Consider the following 24033-nt stretch of genomic DNA (forward strand, 5'->3'; position numbering starts at 1 on the left):
TTATTTTATTTATTTTTTGGGCATACCACATGGCTTTCAGGATCTTAGTTCCCAGCCAGGAATCGAACCTGTGCCCCCCTGCAATGGAAGCATAGAGTCTTAACCACAAGACTGCCAGAGAATCCCCTGTTATTTTATTTTTTTATGTTTCATATCCCCATTTTGTTTTTTCTTCATAATGGATGGAATAGCTTCAAGCTTCCAATATTTGCTCTTACCATTTTTAGTATATTATTAGACTAATTATAAATGATTCTTCTCTCTGGCCCATGAAGTCCTCTTCATCCAGTACTCCAGTGTGTCTTTAGATGACAATACTTACACTTCTCAGTGGTCTTCCAGTTGCTGCCCATGAGCTCACATTTCCCTTAGATTATCTGCTACCTTGACTGCAAATGCAAAACGGAGAAGGGGAAGAAAATCTCAGGCCCAAGCTTGGATTGCTTCTGGTGAGTTGGGAACAGACATCTGCTTGTTGTGGTTGTGTAGTTGCTAAATCTCTTTTGCGATCCCATGGACTGCACCCTGCCAGGCTTCCTAGGCAAGAATACTGGAGAGCATTGCCATTTCCTCCTCCAGGGGATCTCCCCACCTAGGGACTGAACCCGCATCTCCTGCATCTCTCGCATTGCCAGGCAGATTCTCTGGACTCTCTCATACCTCAGTCTTGGGCACTCGGGGTAAAATTGTCTCCTAGAGCCTCACATTTTTCAACACCGTCATCTCCAGGCTAAAACACCTGATGAGACTGAAGGGGTGGGAGCCTGATGGAGGAGGGGCGTCTTGTTAGGAGGAAAACAAGCCAGAGTGCTGGCAAGTTCACTGTGTTGTCTGCTCCTCCCTCCAGCTGGCCTCTGTCAACCCCAGACTGTGCTGCTTTCCTGCCTCTTAGAGTCTCTGGTGGAGAAAGGGCAACGTAGAAAACAGAATTAGCATACTCTGAAAACTCTCTCCCACACCTAGCCCCCCACCCCCTATGAAGGTTATGTCCCACGTCCCCCCTTCCCCCATCAATCCCAAATGGGAATCTAACCATCTTCCAATCTCTCACCAGGAATTTCCTCCCAGTTTTATATCATTTGGGGGATTCCATTAACCTCCCTCTCTTGCTTTTATGGCAAATCCGAGGTCAAGTTTGAGAAAAGAATTCAGCTACATGTTAATATAACATCTTTCCAGGAATGGACAACTTACCAGTGGTTGTCAGAGGGTCACTAGGTCTCCTAGAGAGTACCTTAGATCCTTTATGCGACCCACAGGATAATTTCCTTTAGAAAGTGAAAGTCACTCAGTCATGTCTGACTCTTTGCGACCCCATGGACTGTAACCTGTCAGCTCCTCTGTCTATGGAATTCTCTAGGCAAGAATACTGGAGTAAGTTGCCATTTCCTTCTCCAGGGGATCTTCCCAACCCAGGGATCAAACCTATGACTTTTATATCTCCTGCACTGGCAGGCAGATTTGTTACCACTAGCGCCACCAGGGAAGCCCTACATGAAGGAGTAGGGACCAGAATTCAGCCTCCTCCCCATCCCGCTTCTGTTCAGTTCAGTTGCTCAGTCGTGTCCGACTCTTTGTGACCCCATGAATCACTTCAGCCCCATGGGAATCCTGCAGAACTCTCTATGGAAGCCTAGAACTGCAAAAAACACAGTCTGATGAACCATCATCCAGCATCTAGAGTGTGGCACTGTCTACAGTTTCACTTATTTTACCTTTTCTTGTTAGTTAACAATTCATTATATGACTAAAAGACTTCGTTTTTTTACTAAATGAATCACAGTGTTTTCCTTTTTCACTGGGAGGAAAGAGTAAGATGAATTGGTGGTTCCCGAGGTTTATTTCCCTTCTTAAGCTTTCATGGATCAGAAAAATATTTAAAACATCTCAGCTAGATCCAGTCTTGGGCAAAGTTCAAGAGTGTTCCGTAAACAAATGTTTACAGAGAGCAATGTAGATTGCTTATCACTTCTGGCTGATGAAGAAACTGTATAAACATCTGCATCAGACCCAGAATCTGGCCTGTGGGGAGGAAGATTATTGATAGAGAAGGGAAAACTGTTCTCTTCTTCAATCATCCAGCTGATATAAACACCCTCCATACTTTCTGGGCATCTATACGTGAGTCCGTGAAGAACTGGGGCTTCGGATTGCTCATTTCTGTATCGTCCCCCCAACCCCTTGGCCAGAGTCTGGCATAATAAGCATAAGGTAGGTACTCAAAAAATATGTGGGGGGCAAAGACCTTGTTCTTGAGCTCTTGGCTTCAGGCTGTCAGAGTGGGCAAAACTATTCCGAAACTTTTTACTGCAACTATCAAGATGACCGGTATAACCTTGTAAGGACTACCTGAAAGTTAACTCACATTTCTACAGCTTAATTCCATATTGCTAGCTTCTTGAATGAAATGATCAGCCCTGCCTGCAAAGTCCCTAGAGATAAAGAAGAAACGTTACATTTGAAGACACAAGACTAATTTGTTTATTAGGTGCGTTCTGTAAGTTGAGGAGGGACATTTTTGGCAAATAAATAAATAAATAATCAGACAAACGAAGGCTTCTAGGGCAAAGGAGCTGAGGAAGAGGAAGTGGAGTCTTTGCATAGTTCTAAATGAACAGGAGGTGGCAGCAGTAGGCAACGTGGATTCGCAGCAGAAATGCAGCACTTGCAAAAACCAGGGGCAGGAGGCTTTGAGAAGGTCAGAAGGTGACTAACTACTTCTTTATCACAGAGACCACGATGCGGCACTTTCGTCCTCACTACAGGTTGCGGGACGTGGCGTCTTACATGATCTGCCTGGGCATTCCATACCCGGTCATGCCTGCCTGGGAGGCTCCCTTGTTGCTGCCCATCTGTAGGCCTATTACGTTCTGTCCCTGGCGAAGCTGCTCCTCGGAAAATCCTCTCCGATTCTGCTGGGCTTTCCTGGGCAGAGGGAATGAGAGGGAACACTATCATTCCGTTTTTAAACCTTTCCCAAGATATGCAGTTAGACATGTTCTTTTGGGGGCCACCGATTAGAAGGACAGCCTTATTCTGAACCACAGTCCTGCCAGGAACTATGGTTCTACCCTGAGCTACGACCCTGCCCTGGGTTGCAGCACCACCTGGGCCATGACCCTACCACAGACGGGCCCTACTCTGATACACGACCTCTCTACTCTTAAGTGAATTTCCAGAATTTCCACAGCAAAGAACCAGTGCTGCTTCTCTGGAGATTTTACTCTCAGACAGCTTTCCTGTCTCTCCTCTCACCAGTTACCTCAAGCCCTTGTGAAAATTAAAATCAGCTCTTTTTTAGTAAGCATTTCATTCATCCCACTCCACCCTTTTCTGTATGGGGCCAAGGATGAATGTCCCACCTTAGAGCTGAGGGATGTAGTGAGTTAAGGAGGTGAAATTTCTTACCCTAGACAGACGTCTGCGAGCTTTAATGAAGAGCCAGATAGTAAATAATGCTGGTTTTATGGGGTCACTAACAAAATGGGGGCTAAAACCAGGGTTTCACCTGGCAATATCTGGCTTTTCAGACCAGGTTCATTTACATTGCCACAAGCTGGTACCTTTTTAAACTGTCAAGAAGAAGAGGGGATTAGAGGAATGAAGGGTCAATTATCTGTACAACGTGCTCTTTTCATCTCCCACTGAGCTATTGGGTTAACTTTAAGCTCCCTTGCTACCTCTCTCTGCCCCAAACAAACAGCAAAACAAATTTCTTTAGGAAAAGGCCCTTTACCGACACAACGATATAATTTATTATCCACTTCAGGCCACCTCTGAGAATGACAGAGAATGCTATTAATGGATATGCTAGGAGGACAGGACTGTTCCAACAAATAAAAACATATTTTACCTTCATTATGTGGGAAAATAAATAAATATGTGCATTCAGGGCAAGTTGGCTCATAATAAAACCAAATTCAGACATGAAGGCACATGTGAGAAAAGCCATTCAGTTCTGCTCTGCCTCAGGAGAGACATAATGTGGGCAGAGCTGCAGTGTTCAGGTATCTGAAAAGCAGGAAAAGCTCTGGTGGTATATTCACCTGAACTGGCAGCATAGGTCTAGCCTTGTTCCGGGAGATTCAGCTGTGGGGCTGTGTTTGCCTGTTTCTCGCCTGGACTTTGTGTCCAAACAGCCTCCAGGGAGCTCCAAGGCTTCAGATGCTCACTTTTGTTAAAATCATCCTCGGCCCAGGGAAGGGGACAGCGTGTGACTGGAAAGGTCTTTTTACCTGTGAAACCAAGACGGTTCTCCCCGGTAACAGCCATCATCCTTGGTGACAGCAACGCTGCCCAGAGCCATCAGGGTCCTCTGCACGGCCGCCATGTCCTTTCCTGGAAGCCAATGAAGAGATTAAAGCCAAGTGTGTGTCGGGGTCAAGGAGTCGAGGAGCATGAGGCTGGACCTCTGGGAAGAAGTTCTCATAGGAGGCTGTAGTTGAGCACACTGGAGGGAGAGGGATACAAAATACACCTCAAAGCGGCCCAAAGACAACCATAGCCAAACTCTTCAGAAAGGAACAACAATAAAAAAATCTCCTGACTAATTATTCTTTATGTGGTGCATGCCAGAGATACCCAGGTTCTAATCCATTCCCAGTTGCATGCATAACACATTCCAATAACTGAGCAGCTCAGACAGAGGTGGGTCTCTGCCCTTAGCAGAGGCCCCAGCCTCCGAGGGTTCTACAAGCAGTGGTGAGCGGAGGTGCTGTGGGCAGGCTGGTGTGGGGGTCTGCACAGGAGATTTTCTTCCGGACTGAAAAGAGAAAAGGAAACTGCAAAGATATTGACTGGATGGATGAACTGCACCAAACCCCAGGAGGATTCTTCCTTTTACTTTATCTGGGTTAAAAGGGTCTAAAATCACCCATGTGCATCAAATTGAGTATTCACTTGGTTCTTTGGGCTGGAGGCCTGGTAGATGAAGAAAAGCAAATCAACACAGAAAGCATCCAGTGTGACGTGGTGAGAGGCTCTTCATTTTGTGCTGCTTGAAAGGAGCTAAATGGAGATAATAAATAAATGGCTTGCATGAAAGAGAGTGAGGGAGGGAGAGAGGAGGAGAGACTGAGAGGGAGTGAGGGAGAGGTATGCCCCCTCACTCAGGGGGAAGGGGCACACTGTCACCGAAGGAGCCCTGACCCTTCAGCCACGGAGCGGACAACTGGCCTACAAGGCAGTCTCCTCTTCCATCCTTTCTCCCCTCCCCGCTTCTAGCCAGCTGACATGGCCTGGACAAGGAAAAGGGAAGTTGCTACTGTGTGCTTAGCCCCACAATTAAGAACCAGATCAAAGGCATACGTACGGCACAAGCGTGAAGCGCAGAAGCTAAAGCCCCAGGCTGGGGGAGAGGTGCAGTGTTCAGCCTAGCAGGGGGCTGTGAAAGTTAAGGGCAGACATTAAAGTTCCTCTCCAGACTGAGTGAACCATCTGCAATCTCCCCGGGGCAGGCTGCTGCAGCCTAGTCCCCAGAGAATACAGAATTGCAGGGGAAAGGCAGACAAAAAGTGAGAATGGAGCATAACTATAACAAAGTAAACTATTAAGGCCTGTAGAGGAAGTCCAGCTCAGGATGTCCATTTATTCAAAGAGGAGGGAGAGACAGCAGATCCTCATCTCTCTCCCCGCCCCCTCTACACTGCCCACATTAACCACAGGATGATTTCCTGGATTGTGAGGCCCTGTGGGATGGATAATACATACAGGGATGAAACTTTCTCAATGGAGAGCCCCACACCAGACGCAAGGAACAGCTGGGCTGGTGGAGAAAGGAGGATCTGGGCAGCAGATGGAAGGAGGTGGGCCCAAGGGATACTGAGAAGTCAGAGAGAGGAAATGAAGGAGAGGTTATGAGAATGTTCCCTCTCTTCCGCAGATTTAAAGCATTTCTGCGACTGTCACTGTATCATAAGATACATTTTTTTGATAGAACTGTCATGATGATATTCTGAAAGATCACTGTGGGAGGAGATATGGAGAGGGCTTGCTTTCAAGCAGTGAGCCATTAAAGAGAATCTCGAGAAACTGAAGCACATGGAAGCTTAGAAAGGTCTGGGTACGTCACTCATCTCCACTCTCTACAGGAAGCACACCAGAAATCTGTGCCTGGTGGTTGGAAAGAGCACATCTGGCATGTCCAGGATCTGGGAAAATGTGGAGCCTGGCACCTGGCAAGCAGCCACAGATACTTTCCTGGTGCCAGGGGTGGGAAGCAAGCTCTGTTAAACCATAGACCCAGCCCCCATCCCATCACATAGGGCTAACACACACACACTGCATGAGCCCAGAGAGGAGGAGAGGGAGAACTAAGCTGGGGCAAGGGGAAGATATCCAGGAATGTAGACCTATAAATCCCACCCCACCCTCAAGCCAGAAGCGTCCAAAAGGAAGAAATTGTGTGATTGGGCAAAAGAAGCTGGGTAAACAGGCATTAGACAGGGAAAAACTGGAAAACCTTTTTTAAAAAAGAAAGGTCCGGAGACAAGAGATTTGTTATAAATGATAGGCTAAACACTTTATTGGTTTCCCTGGTAGCTGAGATGGTAAAGAATACGCCTGCAATGTGAGAGACCTGGGTTCGATCCCTGGGTCAGGAAGATCCCCTGGAGAAGGGATAGGCTACCCACTCAAGTATTCGTGGGCTTCCCTTGTGACTCAGCTGGTAAAGAATCCCCCTGCAATGCGGGAGACCTGGGTTTGATATCTGGGTCAGAAGATCCCCTGGAGGAGGAAATGGCAACCCACTCCAGTATTCTGGCCTGGAGAATCCCATGGACAGAGGACCCTGGCAGGCTACAGTTCATGGGGTTGCAGAGTTGAACGTAACTGAGCGACTTTCACTTCAAAAACACTTCATTATATGTGATTGTGAGCTCCATTTCGTAGCTGTTGCTGCTAAGTCGTTTCAGTCGTGTCCAACTCTTTGTGACCCTACAGACTGTAGCCCACCAGGCTCTATGACCATGGGATTCTCCAGGCAAGAATACTGTAATGGATTGCCATGCCCTCCTCCTGGGGATCTTCCCAACCCAGGGACTGAACCCATGTCTCTTACATCTCCTGTATTGGCTGGCGGATTCTTTACCACTAGAGCCATCTGTGAAGAGGTGGCTCAGACGGTAAAGAATCTGCCTGCAATGCAGGAGATTGGGGTTCAATCCCTGGGTCAGGAAGATCCCCTGGAGAAGTGCATGGATACACACTCCAGTATTCTTGCCTAGAGAATTCCATGGACAGAGGAGCCTGACGGGCTATAATCCGTGGAGTCACAAAGAGTCAGACACAACTCAGTGACTAACAGTTTCACCGACCCCCATGGACTTGATATGATTCCTCCCAAAAGGTGGATGGAAAAATTAACTTAGGAAAGTTAATTAACTTGCCAGAGCTACCCAACAAGTAAATCAGGGCCAAGCTCTAACTCAGGTCTGTCTGAAGGCAAAGCTCACAAACAATCTAGGAGGCCACACTGCCATCTCCCACAGGCATAAAATCCCCATAAAATCTGGGGCACAAATTTCAAATGACCTCAAACCTTTGTTTTGTTTGGAATAATTTCTCAACCCTAGTCAGATTAAAGCAAAAGAAAGCAATTGAGGCCCAGAGATCCCCACCAGTTTGCAGATCAAGTTAAAATAATTATTGTCAAGATTAAGTAATATAAATGAACAGAAATCTGCCTTCTGCAACCAGTTCATGTCTATTTTATTTTCTAAAAGGCACACTTTGGAAAGAATTCTACTATTTTGGGTGAACCAAATGGGAAGAGAGCCTCTATTCCAGCCTCATTTCTCTTGCCAGTTCAGAAGCTCAGATCAAGTGCTATTGGGTAGAAGCGGGCTGTTTTTGGAGGTTGATTCCTGTCACTGAGAGTCAAACATTGAAATGTTTGAAGGAGCAGTGAGGTTGGGAAAGATCTGTGAAGTGAGCCAGTTATAAAGCCGCAAAAGCTAAACTGCTTGAATCACAACCGCACATCCATCTGCCTAGAACCCAGCCTGCTATAGAACATAGTTTCCCAAGCTTCTGGAATTATTTATCAGATGAGGTTGGGGGAACACTTTAAAAATATAAAAATTTCCTGACTTTCTTTTAAAAAAAAACATGAAATTTGAGGTCATTCCCTGGAGGGACTGATCTGGCAGTCCTGGGTGGGGCCTGAGAGTTTGTATTTTTAATAATCTTTCCATATGATTCATGCCATCAGACAAGTTTAAGAAACATGGGTTTCACCTGGTGACTCCTAACTAGACCGATTATCAGAATTACTTGAGGATCTTGAAAATTCACACCCTGGGACAATCTCCTGTGATGATTCTGATGCAGCCAGATGGACATGCAAGCACTGCCTCCAATACTATACTTTTTTAATTTTTAAAAACATCCCAATGTCTGATATGTGGTAGGTACTAAATTAAAGTTGCTAAGCCATAACTGCTTCCTTCAGAGCTACTCTCCACAAAGTCAGAAGTAACATCAATAGTTAAATCCACATTGGGGAGGCTGCTCAGAACCTCAGAAGCTTGGAATTGCTTTGCTTCCTGAAAACTACCCCTAGTTACTTTGACAAGACCGCTTGAAACTGCTGTTCAAGGCTATTTCTCCAAGACAAAGAGGGTGAAAGAGGAAGAAGGGGGAGAAGGAGAATGGTTCTAAAGTACCAACTAGGTGCTGGGACTTTTCTAGATGCCGGGAGTGTATGAATGAGACTGAGTCCAGGTGGCGTTGGTGGTTTAGTCGCTAAGTCGTGTCCAACTCTTGCGACCCCATGGACTGTAGCCCTCCAGGCTCCTCTGTCCATGGGATTGTCCCAGGCAAGAATACTGGAGTAGGTTGCCATTTCCTTCTTCAGGGGACCTTCCTGACCCAGGGACTGAACCTGAGTCTCCTGCATTGCAGGGAGATTCTTTCCCGACTGAGCCACCAGGGAGGCTCAGAGTCCAGGTGGTGATCTGAGACCACTGGCCACAGAAGGAAAGTGATACACAAAAGAGAGGGGCCGAGTTTACATAACAGCTCAGGATTTTAATCAGGCTCCTGAACCCTTCCAGCCCCCTATCATAGGGGAAACTAATATTAGACTTGCAATTATAAAAAGAGATGGTGGCAAGGTAGCTTTCCTTGTCAGAATCTCTTAAAGCAACTTACTTGACAGCACTCTGTTCCCTGTTTACTGCTTTATCACAGCGCAGTGTCCCCCCGGTATGGTCTTACAATCCAGCGATTAAAGGATCATGTCCGGGGGGATTGGCCAAGGGTTCTATATTATAAGGAACCCCAGTGCCCAGAGAGTTCGAAGGCTTTTACCAAAAAGATACCTGAACAAGGATTCTGTTCCCTTAATTTTTAAAATTATTTTCATTCTCTTATGCATGTCTTTGGGTAGAAAAAAATAACAAAAAGTTAAAGAGAAAGAAATAAGGCCAGAGGAGTCATCTGGGCAGGTATAGTCAGGTTGGATACTCTGCTTTCAATACTAAAATGCAGTCTTACATTCAAAGCTCTTGCTTTGGAATTACTTTTATTTTACATTATTCTTGACTCCACCTTGTTGCTCTTAGAATACTGGGTGGGTTTTTTTTTTTTCAATCTTTCTGGGACTTATAGAGAAAGCGGTCAATGGATGAAAAAAACATTTCTTATTTTCCTGAGTAATAACTTAGGCATAACCCTCAGTTCTCCACTCAAGGTAGAAAACTATTGCTTTAAATCAGGGTGAAATGTCAGAGGGTAGGTTGGGCTGCTCTGTGGGCTTTATAAATTTATACTCCTTGCCTCGCTGAAAAATTCTGTAGGGCAGTGGTTCTCAGAGTGGAGTTCCCAGACCAGCAGAAGCAGTATCACCTGTGAATGGGTAAGAAATGCAAATCCCTAAGCCCCACCCCAGACTTAATATCTCCAAAACTCTGGGGCTGGGGTCCAGTAATCTGGGTTGTCACAAGCCTGACAGGAGGTTCTTTCTGGTGCACACTGCAGTTGAAGGACCACTGCTGAAGGAAGAGCCCGCCACACACCAGAGTGAGCAGTGCCTGGAATAAATGCAGTAATGGCTGCTCTGAGAGAAAAGGAGGCTTCAAGCAGCAGGCATTTCTGTAATGTCTCAAGTCACCACGGGTACTGTACAATGTCCCTGAACAGCTCTCAGACTGGGTGAAAAGTCTCGTCTTTTCTTACTATTGAGGAATGACACATACAGTGACACCTCCCAGAGAACATATATGGCTCCATATTTGGAATATATTCCAGGCACTGCACCCCCAGTATAAACCTCTCCAACACTCAGTCATCAAGGAGGGGAACACGAAGACGGCATAAAACCATGTGTCCCAGACCCTCATCAGTAGGATTATGGGGAAGAGCGATCAGATTTGATTGGTCTTTGAGTCTTGTCTACTCTGACATTCTAGAATTCTAGGTGTCTAATGCTCATTTTGCCTGGTTATGCATGGGAACCAAAAAGGGTATTTATTGATGGATTGACAGCAGAGGGAAAAAAACCAATGTTTATTAGGTGTCTCTTAGCCAGGCATCACGCTAGGCATTTTATACATTTAATCCTTGCAGGAATCCTACAAGGGGAGAGCTGATTATAGAAGGGAACTGAGCCTCTGAGAAGCTAAGCAGTCTAACCAAGGTCTGGAGCATGACGCTAAAACTCACGCTCTTCCCATAGTACCAAGACACCTCGGTTTGGAATAGGCAAAGCAATGTATATCATGGGAAAAACATGAAGGGTAATGACCATAGAGGTGGAAAAAAGTCAATAAAGAGACCCAAAAGATGACCCCTCGTTTTGGAGAATGACCAGAGGTGAAGCCACTGGAGATGACAGAGAGAGAAAAGGTCATCCAGGCAACCCTCCCGGCCGCTGTGTGAGGCCCTTAATGAAGTCCATTCATTCCAGACAGAACATGTTCCCTTCCAGCCTTGCTCCTGCTGCCCTCACTTTCTGTTAGTCTTTTTAAAGAGACAATGATAATAGTAACTTGAAAACTGCTATCATATTTTATGGTCTACTCTTCCACAGTAGAAGCACTGCGCTAAGCACTTTTAATGCATTGTCTCATTGACATCTCACATCAACCCTGTGAAATAGACACTATTATTCCCATTTTACAAGTGAGAAAATAGAAGCTTAGCAAAGCTCATTGGTAAGTGGTGGAGCAGAGGTTTGAAACTGGTGGTCTAATTTCTGACTTAGGGGCCTGCACTCTCCTACCCTCCAGGGTGACATTCCTTTGCACGCTTTGTGACCAGCACACTCACTTGCTCTCATGCATTATCTCTTACACACACAGACACCCCTCCTTTTCCGGCTCCTCCCTTTCTCTTCTTCCCCCTTTCCCTCCACAGAAGAGATGCTGAAAACTAACCTCCATTGCTCTCCAGAGTCACAACTGAGATGGCCCCACCCGTCCTTTCCAGGGACCTGGGGTGAATCCCAAACCTGCCAGGCATCCACCTTCTCCCATCCATGAGAAAGACCTCTCCTTCCATGACTCTAAGCCGCCCTCACTGCTCCTCTATCACTGAAAGGAATAGGTCACCCAGCTTCCTTCAAGGGGAACTCCAGTAACCTTATCTGTATCTCTGTAGTTGGGTTGTTTTTTAGACCATTTAGCCCTGGGTTCCTTCTTAAGGCCTTGAACCTTTTATCCTGGTTGCCCCCAAATCCATTCCAAACATTTCACCTTGTATCTAAAAGGGTTTTCAAGATAGAGGATACCTCTGGGGCGTCTGCCTGTCTAAACAACTGAAGCTAAAAGAGAAGGCATTTGGCAAGCTTTGGGCTTCTGCGGCTTTATTCATCTGCAACATAAGAGCAGCACAGAGTCACTGGGCAGCCATGGGCAAGCAGACGCCTTACTTAGGAAGATGCCAAGCAGGGGAGACAAGGCACTGAGAGCTGTCGAGTATAAAGTGCCTGCAGACAAGGAAGAGAAGTACCCAGGCAAGGAGGGCTGGCCCCTTGGAGCCACAGCTACCATGACCACAATGCGTGGAATCAGGAGTGAATGTGAGTAATGTGAAATTTGATGACAGCATTAAAACCACAGGTCAGGTGCAGAAGAGCAAGAAGAATGTGAAACTAAGCTAAGGGGATGGCCCGTCCAATAGCTGAGCACACAAACATGGACACCCTCTCACGCACATAGGCATATCGACACCTGCCAGCCTGCCCAGCGGCATCCCTTAGACTCCAGCTCACTCATCCCCAGACTCGCAGGGGACCAGCGGCTCTGGCAGAAGGATCCAGCCTCATGCTTGTTGGTGCTGTTGTTTCATGGCTTTCATTCCTGGACTCACCCAGGGCCACATCGCTCCCCCATCTCTGCTCAAAGTAACTCACTTTCCTGCCTCTGGCTCCACTGTATGGTAACCAGCCCAAGCTGCAGACAGGGCTCCTGGGGGATGTCAAGTATCCCTTCTAGCACACAGAATGAATCTCCCAACCTCAGTCCTGAGTTGTCCCTCCATGGAGGGGCCCACCAGGCCCTGGAGCCTCTAGACACTCTGAAGTGTGGTCAGGGCGCTGCTACAGCGCCCTAGCAGTAATCAGTTGCCTTCCTTATTTCCTTTACAGCCCCATCTTTCTTTGCCCTGGGAGCCCACCTGTCCACCTCAGAGTGTCTGCTTTTCCCCTTTTCTCTAGGAGTATCACCCTGCCTTGGAGCCCACCCTTCTACCACCCCATCTCAGGCTCCTGCTGTCACACTGATGCCCCTCAACTTCCCTCTTCCCTGAGAGCTAGCTGATGCCTGGGGTTGGGGCAGGTAGTACAATATACATAAGTAATTGTGGGTGAGCTCTAGTTTCATCATCACCTACTCTACTTATCAGGGAACCCTTGCCCCCATCCTCCTCCCCCTCACTGCTAGCACCTCCTGTGCCTTAAGTTCACCTGTGTGATCTTTGGAAAAGAGGAAAGACAAGCAAAGCCTCCTCAGCACAGAAAAGCACCCTTGGGCTCCCCACCTCCCCCAGCCCTCCCAGTTTCTTCCTTATCCTATATACTTCCTGTACTCGGTGGGGTGGGGGGACTCACTGGGACCCCTTCCATTCACACAAACCTGCCAGTACAGGGGCTCTCACCTTCCATCCCACACAGCCCTGAATCATACTCCCTCTCCTCCTCATCTCCTCACTCATGGTTATGACTCAACAGCACACTCGTGGTGTAGGGGAAGGAAATAGCATGCTGGCCAAAGCATGGCATGCAGACAAGTGAAGGCCCTACTCTGACATCACAGAGCCTGGGTTTGAGTCCTGGCTCTGCTAATTACTAGCCAGGCATACGACAACACCCCCTCTCCTGGAATTGTTAGGAGAATTGATTGGTATTATGCAGAAAGTTAGTAGTACCGTGCCTAGTGTTGAGGAAAATATTGATAAGCAATAGGTATTATTAGCAAGGAAAAATCAGCATAGTTTTGACCTATAAAGCAGGGACTAAAGCTGAACGATGACATTCTGTGGGGATTTGGAGGCTAGTGTCCGTGAGGTTCAATGGCCTGGCCCGAAGTTCTGAATATCTGAGCTTCTAAATAATAGCAAAACATGACTGATAAACTGATCGGCCTCCTAGGATTCTTAAGTACTCATCTGTGAAGGAAACAGGAAATGCCAGTTCTCTGCATGACATGGAGACAGGGTGTGTGTCGGGGGGTGAGGATTAAGGAGGCAATTGCTTCTTTATAAGGTGTTTAGTAGAATGGTCCTCTGCTAGAAATATGGTTCAACCATCATCTGAATACCCCTTCATATATCATTGTCTCCTGATCCCAGGAAAGTCTGTCCATTCTCATTGTCAGTAGAGCCACTTGGGCCACTGCCCCGAGTATCCTGTTGATTGAACCACCGATGACAGCTGGTGACAATGAGTATGAGAGTGAAGCGTCAACCTGGTAGCCCTGCTCACACAAGTCCCTCCCTCTCCTCACCGCGGCAGGCCTGGTGTGGAAAAACATGCTTGGATGGAAGTGTACATTTGGGCTCCAGGGGACTCTGAGCCCTGTGACCGTGGGTCCCAAATTCTCTGGTGGTATCTCCATCCACATCACTTTCCCTAATGGTGGTGGATTGATAAATATGTCTAGAAACTTGATTTCCTTTTTATGCCTTGTTAGATTTCCTAATTCACAACTATAAAAGAAAAAATCATTTGTCACTGTCTCTGAGCAAATACACATCTGCAAGGCATAGTCATCAACCTCCCAAGTAATCATTTAATACAAGGCTGGGGTGCTATTATTTCTCAGACTGAATGACAAAGTTGTGCCAGGCAGCTTTGTCTATAACCCTGGCTGCTGGTGAGTCAGAAGCGTACTTGCCGACCCCCATCCCCTCCAGGAGCTGTCATTTGTAGAGAAAATTATGTTGTGGGAGGAGTAAAAGAAAGGAGAGGCATCCATGCAACCTTGTTAGCTTCTTCTCCACAGAGGCTTCTGTTTATGCCTTTAGTTTGCGGGGTCCCTGCTGTGTCCCGAGGTGTGTGTTCCTTAGAGGAGGAACACTTGCAATAGAACATCACAAAGTAGGAGGCAAACAGCGCGCCTGGGTGACAGCTGATAATCCTCTCACATTCTCAAATCACATGTGCACACACGCATGGAAGCACACGGAAGAACACTGTGGGCAGGTTTCACAAAGAGAAAAGCAAAAGGGTGGGGGAGGGGAGAAAGAGCGGAAGGCATGAGAAAGCTGTTTACCTTCCCACAGATCCACGGTCTGAAAAATGTCGGTGGTCCTGACACCATAGATCTCCGCAGCTTTTAGGAACTGGGAGATCTGCTCCATCTGCTTAAAAGCCATCTTGGACTCTGAGATCTTGGGAATGGGCTCTTGTCCTGGTGGGTATAAACTGTTTATCAGCTTGCACAAGACCTGAAGAAGGAAAGGGTGGGGGTGGGGGTACAGAATCAGTGTTTCCCTTTGTATTTACTAGTCCCTAAATGCAAAGTGAAATCCTGGCCCCCACAGGGCACAGACTACAGGTTTGGGCCTGGGCCAATCTGGCACCCCAGAAAGGCATGGGCTCTGAGCTGGGTGGCCAGGCTCCCACACTGAATCCCAAAAACCCATCCTCTGGCTGCTCCTGACCGTGATGAGGCCAGTAGCTTGGGAATCCTCTTCCCTCCTAACTCCTCCCTTCCTTTTTCTGGGTGAGGGAAAGACTGTTTAGAGAGGGAATGTGTGCAGTGATGCAGTCACGATTTCAAGCTTTCTATGGAGGGATGAGTTAGTGGCTTCCAGAGAGGTAGAATGATATAGTATTATTTCTTCCATCAAAAGGCAGATCAGAATCAGGCTTCAATAATGCATCGGGTAAGGGCTAATGATATGTAAAGGAACCAAACCGGGTGGCTCCCCCCAGATACCTATAACCAAAGCACTGGGCATAACCCAACAGAAGCCTGGGACAGCAGTTATGTAACAGTAAATCACAGCCTGTGGGAAAAGACCGGCTTGTTGGCATCAGCAGAGCCTGTGGTCCCCATCCACCCAAATACACAGCAGCATCTCCTTAGAAAAGCAGTTATCAAATAAGGATTCCCTTCAGTTTCATGAGAATCCATCCATTCAACAGACAGGCACTGAGCATCCCCAAGGCAGATAGCTCCAGGAAGAATGGGAAGGTGGTGAGTCCTACTCCTCCACCCCTTCCTTTGTTTTACTATATAACCCACCTATTACTCCTGGGGGAAGGAATCCCCTCCCCCCCACCCCTCATCTCCCTTCCAGGAGCTGATGCACCAAGAAGGCTGGAAAGATCTCAAGGAAATACTTATCTCTACTCTCGCTGTAAAGAGCAAAAGGGCTTCCAATCTGCCAGCAACTCAGAAGCAAGCTGTGATGTCTGGGATGGGCGGAGGGTACTAATCTAGCGAGGGAATTCTAGCAGGGAGCCCAGATCGTCCATCCCCGAAGAGATAAAGGCATTCCCATCTCCATCCCCACGAGACAAGAGCTTGGCAGCCAGCCTCACGTAAAAAGAGGAGACCCTGGAGGGCTTCCCTGCGCACCGCTCGCCCCTCATCCACTAGGATCGTTGCCGGTCCTTACCGTTCCGTCCATCAACCATTTCTGAAAATGGGCCCTGCCCGGGGGCGGGTGCTCTATGTCCTCGGCGCACTGAAGGATGATCCAGTCCACCAGCTTGTTCTCCAGGTCCGCGTCGTACTTCTGCTCGATCTTCTCCTGCACCTCTCGGCTTAAGCCGTAGCTCGGGCCCCTGTTAGCCATCTCTGGAAGAGAAGAGAGGACACGCGAGGCATCCACACAATAGAGCACCCGCCCGGCTCTCTGCACCCTGGGCTGGGATGTGGCTGGGCCGCCTGGCCCGGCAGCAGCAAAGCGGGCAGACAGCCGGGCGTGGTTTAAATCAAGGAGCCAATGAAGTCACTGGGGTTTCACCTACAAACGGGAGAGAAAAGCGCAGCCACGCGCCAGTGACTCTTAGAATAAAGCCCCTGTCCGTCCGGTGGGATAGGGGCTGGGGGGTGGGGGGATGGATGCCACCTCTCAATCCCGCCTATCAATAAGACGAAACGACGCACCAGGACTCACAATCAAGCCTGAAGCCCCGGGGCAGCAAGGGGGCTGGGTGGTAGTCGTTTCTTCCTTCCTCCCAGAGGCACTTTTGCAAAGGCAGGAACCCTGAGATGGGAGAGAGCAGGTAATTAACAGGCAGGGAGGAAGGCCCCCTTGACGTTGCGCTGCTGATGCTACAAGCGCCTGGGAGAAGGGTACACTGATTCGATTTTCTCATGGCTGAGGAGGGTCAAACCAGGGCCGTTGCTAAGAGCCTTCCAAAAAGCCAGCCCTCTCGGGTGTCAGTCAAGCCCGCCCGCCTCCCTCCCGCGGAGAGCTGCTTTCTCAGCCGCACGATTCTCTCCGCTGCTCCGGGGGACAGCCGGCGTGGCGCACGAGGCCCGCGCACAGCTGCGCAGGGGCCGGGGCCTGTGGGAGAGTCCGTTCTCTCAGCTGTCCATCTGTCAGGAGTTGCCAAACCACTTTGCCCCTGCCCGGAGGGGAACAGTTGTCTGGTGGGGCGGGAGGGGCGGGGCTGGGAGCTGCAACGCTCAGCTTGTTCTGTTGCCAGGCGGATTTCATCCAGAAACTTCCATCCTGGTGGGAAACCTCTGTGCCTCTGTTTGACTTATTCAAGGAGTATAGCATTTTAATGCGATTTTTAAGTCTGAAAACACTGAGTACACGTTTTATGAATTAAAGAGAGCTCAATGTATGAAGAGCTCTTGGAGTGAAAGATTTCTATAAAGATGTCATGTGTTTATTTTAATTAAGGACCAGGAAGGCACAGATAACACGCTGTCAGTGGTCACTGCGTATTTGGTGTGAGCAAACCAGACCTTGCGAATAATCTTCAGACCTAAGTTGGCCTGAAATTTTTAGAACTGCTGAAGGTCTTGGTGGTTTGTCTTCCTAGACTGTAAGTCACTTGGAGGTAAGAAGTCTTGTTGGGGCTTCCTTGGTGGTCCAGTGGTTAAGACTCGTATGTTCCACTGCAAGGGGACATGGGTTCAATCCCCAGTTGGAAGACTACTAAGATCCTGTATGCAGGGAGATGCGGCAAAAAAAAAAAAAAAAAATTAAGTCTTATTAGTGTTATGTAAGTCTGGGTACTTTTCATGGGAAAAACATCACAAATTTTCTTTGGTTTATTCAACAACAAAAAAAAAAATTTTTTTTTTTTTTTGAGTATCTAACTGTGTGAAGTACTGTTCTGGAGAGAAATAAAATATAAAATTTTCCTCTGGAATAGATTGATTAGTTGACTCAGAACATTAGATAAAACAAGTCTAGTACATGGGATAGTGATCTTTGTCCCTGTGGGAAATTGATTTGAAGCTGTGCAGGAAATGACCTCAAACAATACATGTATTGAGAAAAATCTCCTGCCAGCTGGGGCCTGGACTCCTGAAAATCTAATTACTTCATAGTTATGTGGGTGGTTTGCTTGAGAAAAGGCTTAGTGGCCAGTAGCTGAAGGAGTAGGAGAGAGAATCCTGTGAAAAACAAATGGTTGTGAGAGAATCTGAGCTTTGAGGAGAGCAGTAGGTTAAAAAAAGGCTTGAGAAGGTCTGACCATCACAGGTCTGGAGGCTGCATGGACTCCTCAATTGAAAAAGCTTTAAAGGCAGCAGACTGGCTTCAGAGACTAGAAGTTCAGGGGCAAGAGTCTCTAGCAGGGAAGGTGTCCGCTGAATTTGGAAGTCAGTCAGTTGCATCTTGGGCGGAAGCGATATGGGCTAACTGGTTCTAACCCAGGACTAAGGAAATAAAAGCCCAAACAGAAAGCATGTTATTTCCTGTGTGGCTGGAATTGCTCTAGGGAAGATATTGGCTTGTTATATAAAAGCAGAAACAATTCTAAAAGATGTACATTTGTCTCTTTTTTTGAGACTGTGTTTTGCAGGTCTTTTATATCCAAAGATGCTTTTGCCACTGTAACAAAACATGTGAATGCTTGAAATCACGGTTCTGGAGAGGATATAATGGGAAAGAGAGGAACCCAACCAAGGCATAAGTTAGAAATGTCCAGAAACCCACAGGAAATCTTCAGAGAAAAAAAACAAAAACACAATCCCCTGGGTGGTGGCACCAGAAATTGGCTCAACCCTCTATTTACTGAGTGGCTACAGATATTATAATTACTTTTTTCTACAACTTTTTTAAAAGGCCTATGTATCTGAGATTTAAAAAAAATGAGACATGGCAACATGGTTTAGCAGCAAAGTTAAACTTGTAAATCATAGATGCCAATCAAGGGTTATGCTTAAAATATGCACAAAGTCCTCAGGTACATTTGTATCTGGAGGAAGAAGGTAGGAGATTAATGAAAAGATTTATAAGTGAGATGACTTTAAGTCTCAAAAGATGAGTAGGTGTTTGCCTAGTGGATGGGATGAGGCGGGAAGGATACAGAAGGCGTTGCTGGCAAAGGCAGCTTATTTAAGAAGGCAAACGTAATCTAGTATCAACAAAACATAGGGTTAAAGGGAAGATACGCATAGAAATAAAGCTGGAATGGCAGGCATACTCCAGATTATAAAGGAGCGTGCTTGCAAGTGTCCATGGTTAAATTTTCAGGAATTTTGAAAGCCAATTATTAAACTCAGCCATTATAAGCACTTAAATTATGTAATCTTACTTTTAAATACATTATATTACAGGCTAAATATTCAAAATGGATCACTTCCTAATTTATTTTGCTACATTTTACTACTACCTATTTTTTTGAGGATGTTTATGGTTATTGTCTTTATATGGTGTATATACTATGTAACAGTCTGGAACTGGGCATTTCTTCCCAGTTTCCTTGTATTCAGTGACATTACAATGGTAGCTTGAAGCCAGTTATGACAGGAGTATTTCTACCATGGTTGTTGGCAAATGCTACAAATCGGAACTCACCCCAGCTAGTTGTCAACTATTTATTGGCCTTGCCACTGGGCTTATGTATCATGCAAATGAGCTTGAGTGCTTTCATAGCAGAGTGGGGGAGTGGGGGAAGAACCTTCAGATCTGATATAGGTGAAAGAAAAGAAGAGGGTCAGAATGACTCATAAGTTTGACTTGTATAATAAGAGTAATTGTTGCACCAGTTCTTTTAAGTGGACCATAAGCCGGGAGGTACATTAGAGGGGAAAGAAGATAGCGTTTGGATTTATTGCATTTGGGAGGGCCACCACAGTCCATCCCAGCCATTAGGCAGTGGGTTTTGTGCATCTGGAGCTCAAGAGAAAAATCTGGAATGAAGGAAAGTAGTTGAATTATCTGTATGTAGGTAGCAGTTAAAACCAAGAACCTGGGTGAAGTTGCTCAAGCTGAATAAGTAGGTGCATGAGAAGAGTCTGGGCTTCCCTAGTGGCTCAGTGGTAAAGAATCCTCCTGCAATGCTGGAGCCACAAGAGACAGAGGTTCCATCCTTGCATAGGGAAGATCCCTGGAGGAGGGCATGGCAACTGACACCAGTATTCTTGTCTGGAGAATCCCTTGGACGGAGGAGCCTGGCAGGCTAGAGTCCATAGGGTTGCAAAGAGTCAGATACGACTGAAATCACTTAGCACACATAAACACATGAGAGGAGTGCCAAGGTCAGAACAGAAGGGAATATCAACATCACAGGTGGGCAAGGAGATGATGTATGTGGTTGGGGATGCCTGGGGTTAGAGAACATCAGAACAAAGCTGCTGTTCTCAATGGTGCTTTGAGAGAGGGAGGTTGGCATATAAACTGAGACTTTCCAAGCAGTAAGTTCTACCAAAAAGGCTTGAGCAAAGTGCTGTTCATGACAGAGCATGGAGCACCTGCTGAGAAAATTCTAGGACACAGAAATGAGGATGAGTCAGGAATGCAGTGAGAAGCTGAGATTTGAGCTTTTTTTCTATTAGATGTTTCTTCAAAAGACAAATTTGATTTTTAAAATTGTCTGCAGTTTTGAGGTATATACTCTAAATGCACCAAAGCATCACATTTTTTCATCAAGCCAAGTTATGCATATTACATGATTATATTTCTAAACTAAAAAGTGACTTTAGGTCTATAATGGAAGGGGATCTGAAAAAGATATATCTAAATTCCACCCATTCTCTTTCTTCCTTCAGAATATAGAGCTCCTTAGTTTTTTTGTTTGTTTGTTTTTAACAGCTTTAAATGTAATAAAAATTTGACATATCCCCTTTGGACACTTCCTTGGGAATGGTTGTGTCTCAAAGTAATGTTCTCTTGCTTTACATCTCCATGCTTTATAAAATTCAGCCTTGCCCAAAGCTCTTTTCCTCCTCTCCTCCTCACGGACCTATCTATTGGCTGCTCAGAGATCAGCATACTGTGTAAATTGTGTCTGGAAATACCTCTGAGCTCAACAGATGCTGCAAAAGCGAATGTATTCTGTGGTCTCATTAGCCTTCCTCTCCATTGGCATTGACATTATCCTCTTCCATTGCAGAAGCTGCAGTTGTTTAGAGGGTCCGTGTTGCTTTTAAAATCAATGCAGGAATTCCAGAGGATAGGCACTCAGAGCCTGCTGGCTGTTCAAGTATTTTCCGTATCACTGAACACACGGCATGGGGTAGTTTTAGAAAAAGAGGAGCTTTGGTGGGGGGGAAGGAATGAAAATGAACACTAAAGGAATTAACATTGTCCTACATCAAACTCATTTGGAATTTATGATGCCAACCTCTGCAAAGCTAGGTTAAATTTTAAGACAGCTTTTCCCATCTTAAATAATGAAGGTTCCTGCCCCTCCCTTTTCCTAGCCATTGAACATTTGAAAGGATGCCATATAGCTAACATTCCACTTTGGATCTTGGGAACTGGAAATTACAATCTAGTTCAGTTTTAGAAGCCCCACTCACATCCTTGCCTTCACTTTCTTCCCTAAACTCCACTGAATTGTGCCCTCCAGTTTCTCACTGGACTGTGTTTGGTGCATATAAAAATACAAATGAGGGACTTTCTTGTTGATCCAGTGGCTGAGACTCTGAATTCTAAAGAAATAACCCTTTAAAAAACTACAAGGGAAATGGTAGTGACTCCAATTTGTCATTGTTCTAAATGCATTGTGCCTAATCCTTACACTTTATTAAATAGGTTTATATTATGACACCTTACAGATGAGGAAACCTCAGGAAGGTTAAGTAAATGGCTCAATAACAGGGCTAGTAAATGGTAAACCAGGACCTAGACCTAAAGCTCTAGAGACTCTGTCTTTAAGCACTATAGGTTTTGCCTCCACAGAAGTACTATGAATTTCTAATCATATTTATTGCATTTTCTCATAATTATATTTAACCTTGAAAATCTCTCATGGGCAGGAGCCCTTTCCTCATCTTTCTAATAATCATGCCTAACAGTGTCTGGGCAGCATAGGCCTCTGAAGAGAGGCCCTGCCATCCTCTAACAACCTGCTCGAACTCAGGCACTGTGGCACACAGATGGCTCGTGTAATTTTGGTTTGTCAGTGATTTTTGTTTAGTATAAAAGATAACTCCTATATTTTATGGCCCCGTAGAATATTAATATATTTTGGATCTGTGTCAGGGGTCCCCAAGACCACTCCCAGGTTTGACATTTCGCTAGGGGGACTCACAAGACTCAGCATATAGTTGCCTCACAGATATGATTTATTACAGTGAACGGATACAAAGCAAAATCAGGAAATCAAAAAGGCACTGAAGTGAAGTCCGGGGATACTAGGCTTGAGCTTCTAAGAATTCTCTCCGAGTGGTCACAAAAGTTGAGCTTACTTCTCCCAGAGATGCATTGTGACAGCACATATAAAATGTTCACCAGAGAAGCTTGTGAGAGACTCAGTGATGAGTGTTTCATCAGGAGCTGGCCACTTGGGCAGTTTATGCCTGGCACCTACCAAAATGCCAGACTCATAGAAGGAAAGCATTTGTCCAGCACAAACCTCATTGTTTGTATTGACAGTTTAGGCACAGTGAGCCACTTTGATCAGTTCTGGAATTGCTGGGAAAGGGGAATCCGTTCCAGGGTCTGAGAGAGGGCTCTTGTCTAATGCTCAGAAATGAATTGTCCAAGGAGATACAAAGCAAAAGACTTTACTGACCAAGAGACTATATGGGGAAGGGGTGCCCAGGTAGGGAGCAGCAGGGAAGGGAACCCAGGATTGTTATGCCATGTGACTCACAGTCTCAGGTTATATGGTAATGAGGTTACTTTCTGGGTTATCTCTGGCCATTCTGACTCAGGGTCCCTTCTGATGGCACATGCACATCTCAGCCAAGATGAATTCCAATGTGAGGGCTTCTGGAGGTAGGCAGGATATAGTCTCCTCCTTCTTCCTTTTGGCCCCTCCCAAATTCTTTCAGGTTAGTTTTTCAATTGAAGGATAACTGCTTTACAATACTGTGTTGGTTTCTGCCATATATCAAGATGAATCAGCCGTAGGTAAACATATGTCCCCTCCCTCTTGAACCTCCCTCCCACCTCCTATGCCATTCCCACTCTTCTAGGTTGTTACAGAGTCCCAGTTTGAGATCCTCGAGTCATACAGCAAATTCCCACTATCTGTTTTATATATGGTAGTTTATGTTTCCATGGCTTCTCTGGTAGCTCAGGGGTAAAGAATCTGCCTGCAAAGCAGGAGCCGCAGGAGACGTGGGTTTGATCCCTAGGTCGGGAAGATCCCCTGGAGGAGGGCATGGCAACCCACTGCTGTATTCTCGCCTGGAGGATCTCCATGGACAGAGGAGCCTTGTGAGCTAGTCCATAGGGTCCCAGAGTCACACACAACTCAAGCAACTTAACACACACGATTCTATGCTACTCTCTCCATTCGTCCCATCCTCTCCTTCCCCCAACTCTGTGTCTGTAAGTCTGTTCTGTCTGCATCTCCATTGCTGACCTGCACATAGGTTCATCAGTACCATCTTTCTAGATTCCATATATATGTTAATATATGCTTTTCCTCTTTCTGATTTACTTCACTGTATAATAGGCTCTAGGTTCATCCACCTCATTAGCACTGGCTCAAATGCATTCCTTTTTATGGTTGAGTAATATTCCACTATATATGTAGCACAACTTCTTTATACATTCATCTACTGATAGATATCTAGGTTGCTTCTATGTCTGTAAATGGTGCTGCAATGAACATTGGTGTACATGCTTTTTTCAATTATGGTTTTCTCAGAGTATATGCCCCATAATGGGATTTGTTGTGTCATTTTATTCCTAGTATTGTATTATTTCTAGGTAGTTTATTCCTAGTTTTTAAAGGAATCTCCATACTGTCTTCCATAGTGGCTGTTATCTATTCCCACCAACAGTGCAAGGGAGTTCCCTTTTCCCTCGCTCTCTTCAGGTTACTTTTATAAGACATACTATGGGTTGGTGTGTCGTCCTTCCTTGTGGCCCCTCCGAAATTTTCCTGGTTAGTTTACAGCAGCAGCACTGCGTTCTTTATTGGAACCTCCTTTTGTGAGACAACTCAGACAAATGGTTATCATTGTGTTTGGCCAAGGTGGATGGTTTCGG

The 24033-nt window shown here is 46.1% G+C and overlaps 1 protein-coding gene across 2 annotated transcripts; it reads right to left on the reverse strand.

The window, feature by feature from the left end:
- Window positions 1–2457: 2457 nt before the first annotated feature.
- TAGLN3 (transgelin 3) lies at window positions 2458–17126 on the reverse strand. 2 transcript variants are annotated; one of them, XM_086406933.1, is made up of 6 exons: window positions 16892–17126; window positions 16573–16662; window positions 16069–16250; window positions 14715–14889; window positions 4236–4338; window positions 2458–2925 (listed from the first exon to the last, which is right to left on the reverse strand). In XM_086406933.1, the coding sequence occupies exons 3-6, from the start codon at window positions 16246–16248 to the stop codon at window positions 2784–2786; spliced, it is 600 nt and encodes a 199-aa protein (XP_086263059.1). In that variant the 5' UTR covers window positions 16249–16250; window positions 16573–16662; window positions 16892–17126; the 3' UTR covers window positions 2458–2783. The 2 variants fall into 2 exon arrangements, with proteins under 2 accessions (XP_086263059.1, XP_086263048.1); XM_086406922.1 differs by lacking the exon at window positions 16892–17126 and having other exon boundaries at window positions 16563–16770.
- Window positions 17127–24033: the final 6907 nt, after the last annotated feature.

This window comes from Bos grunniens, chromosome 1 (genome assembly GCF_055505025.1).
Source record: "Bos grunniens cultivar Pamir isolate PY7600 chromosome 1, Bosgru_T2T1.0, whole genome shotgun sequence".
NCBI classification, from domain to species: domain Eukaryota; kingdom Metazoa; phylum Chordata; class Mammalia; order Artiodactyla; family Bovidae; genus Bos; species Bos grunniens.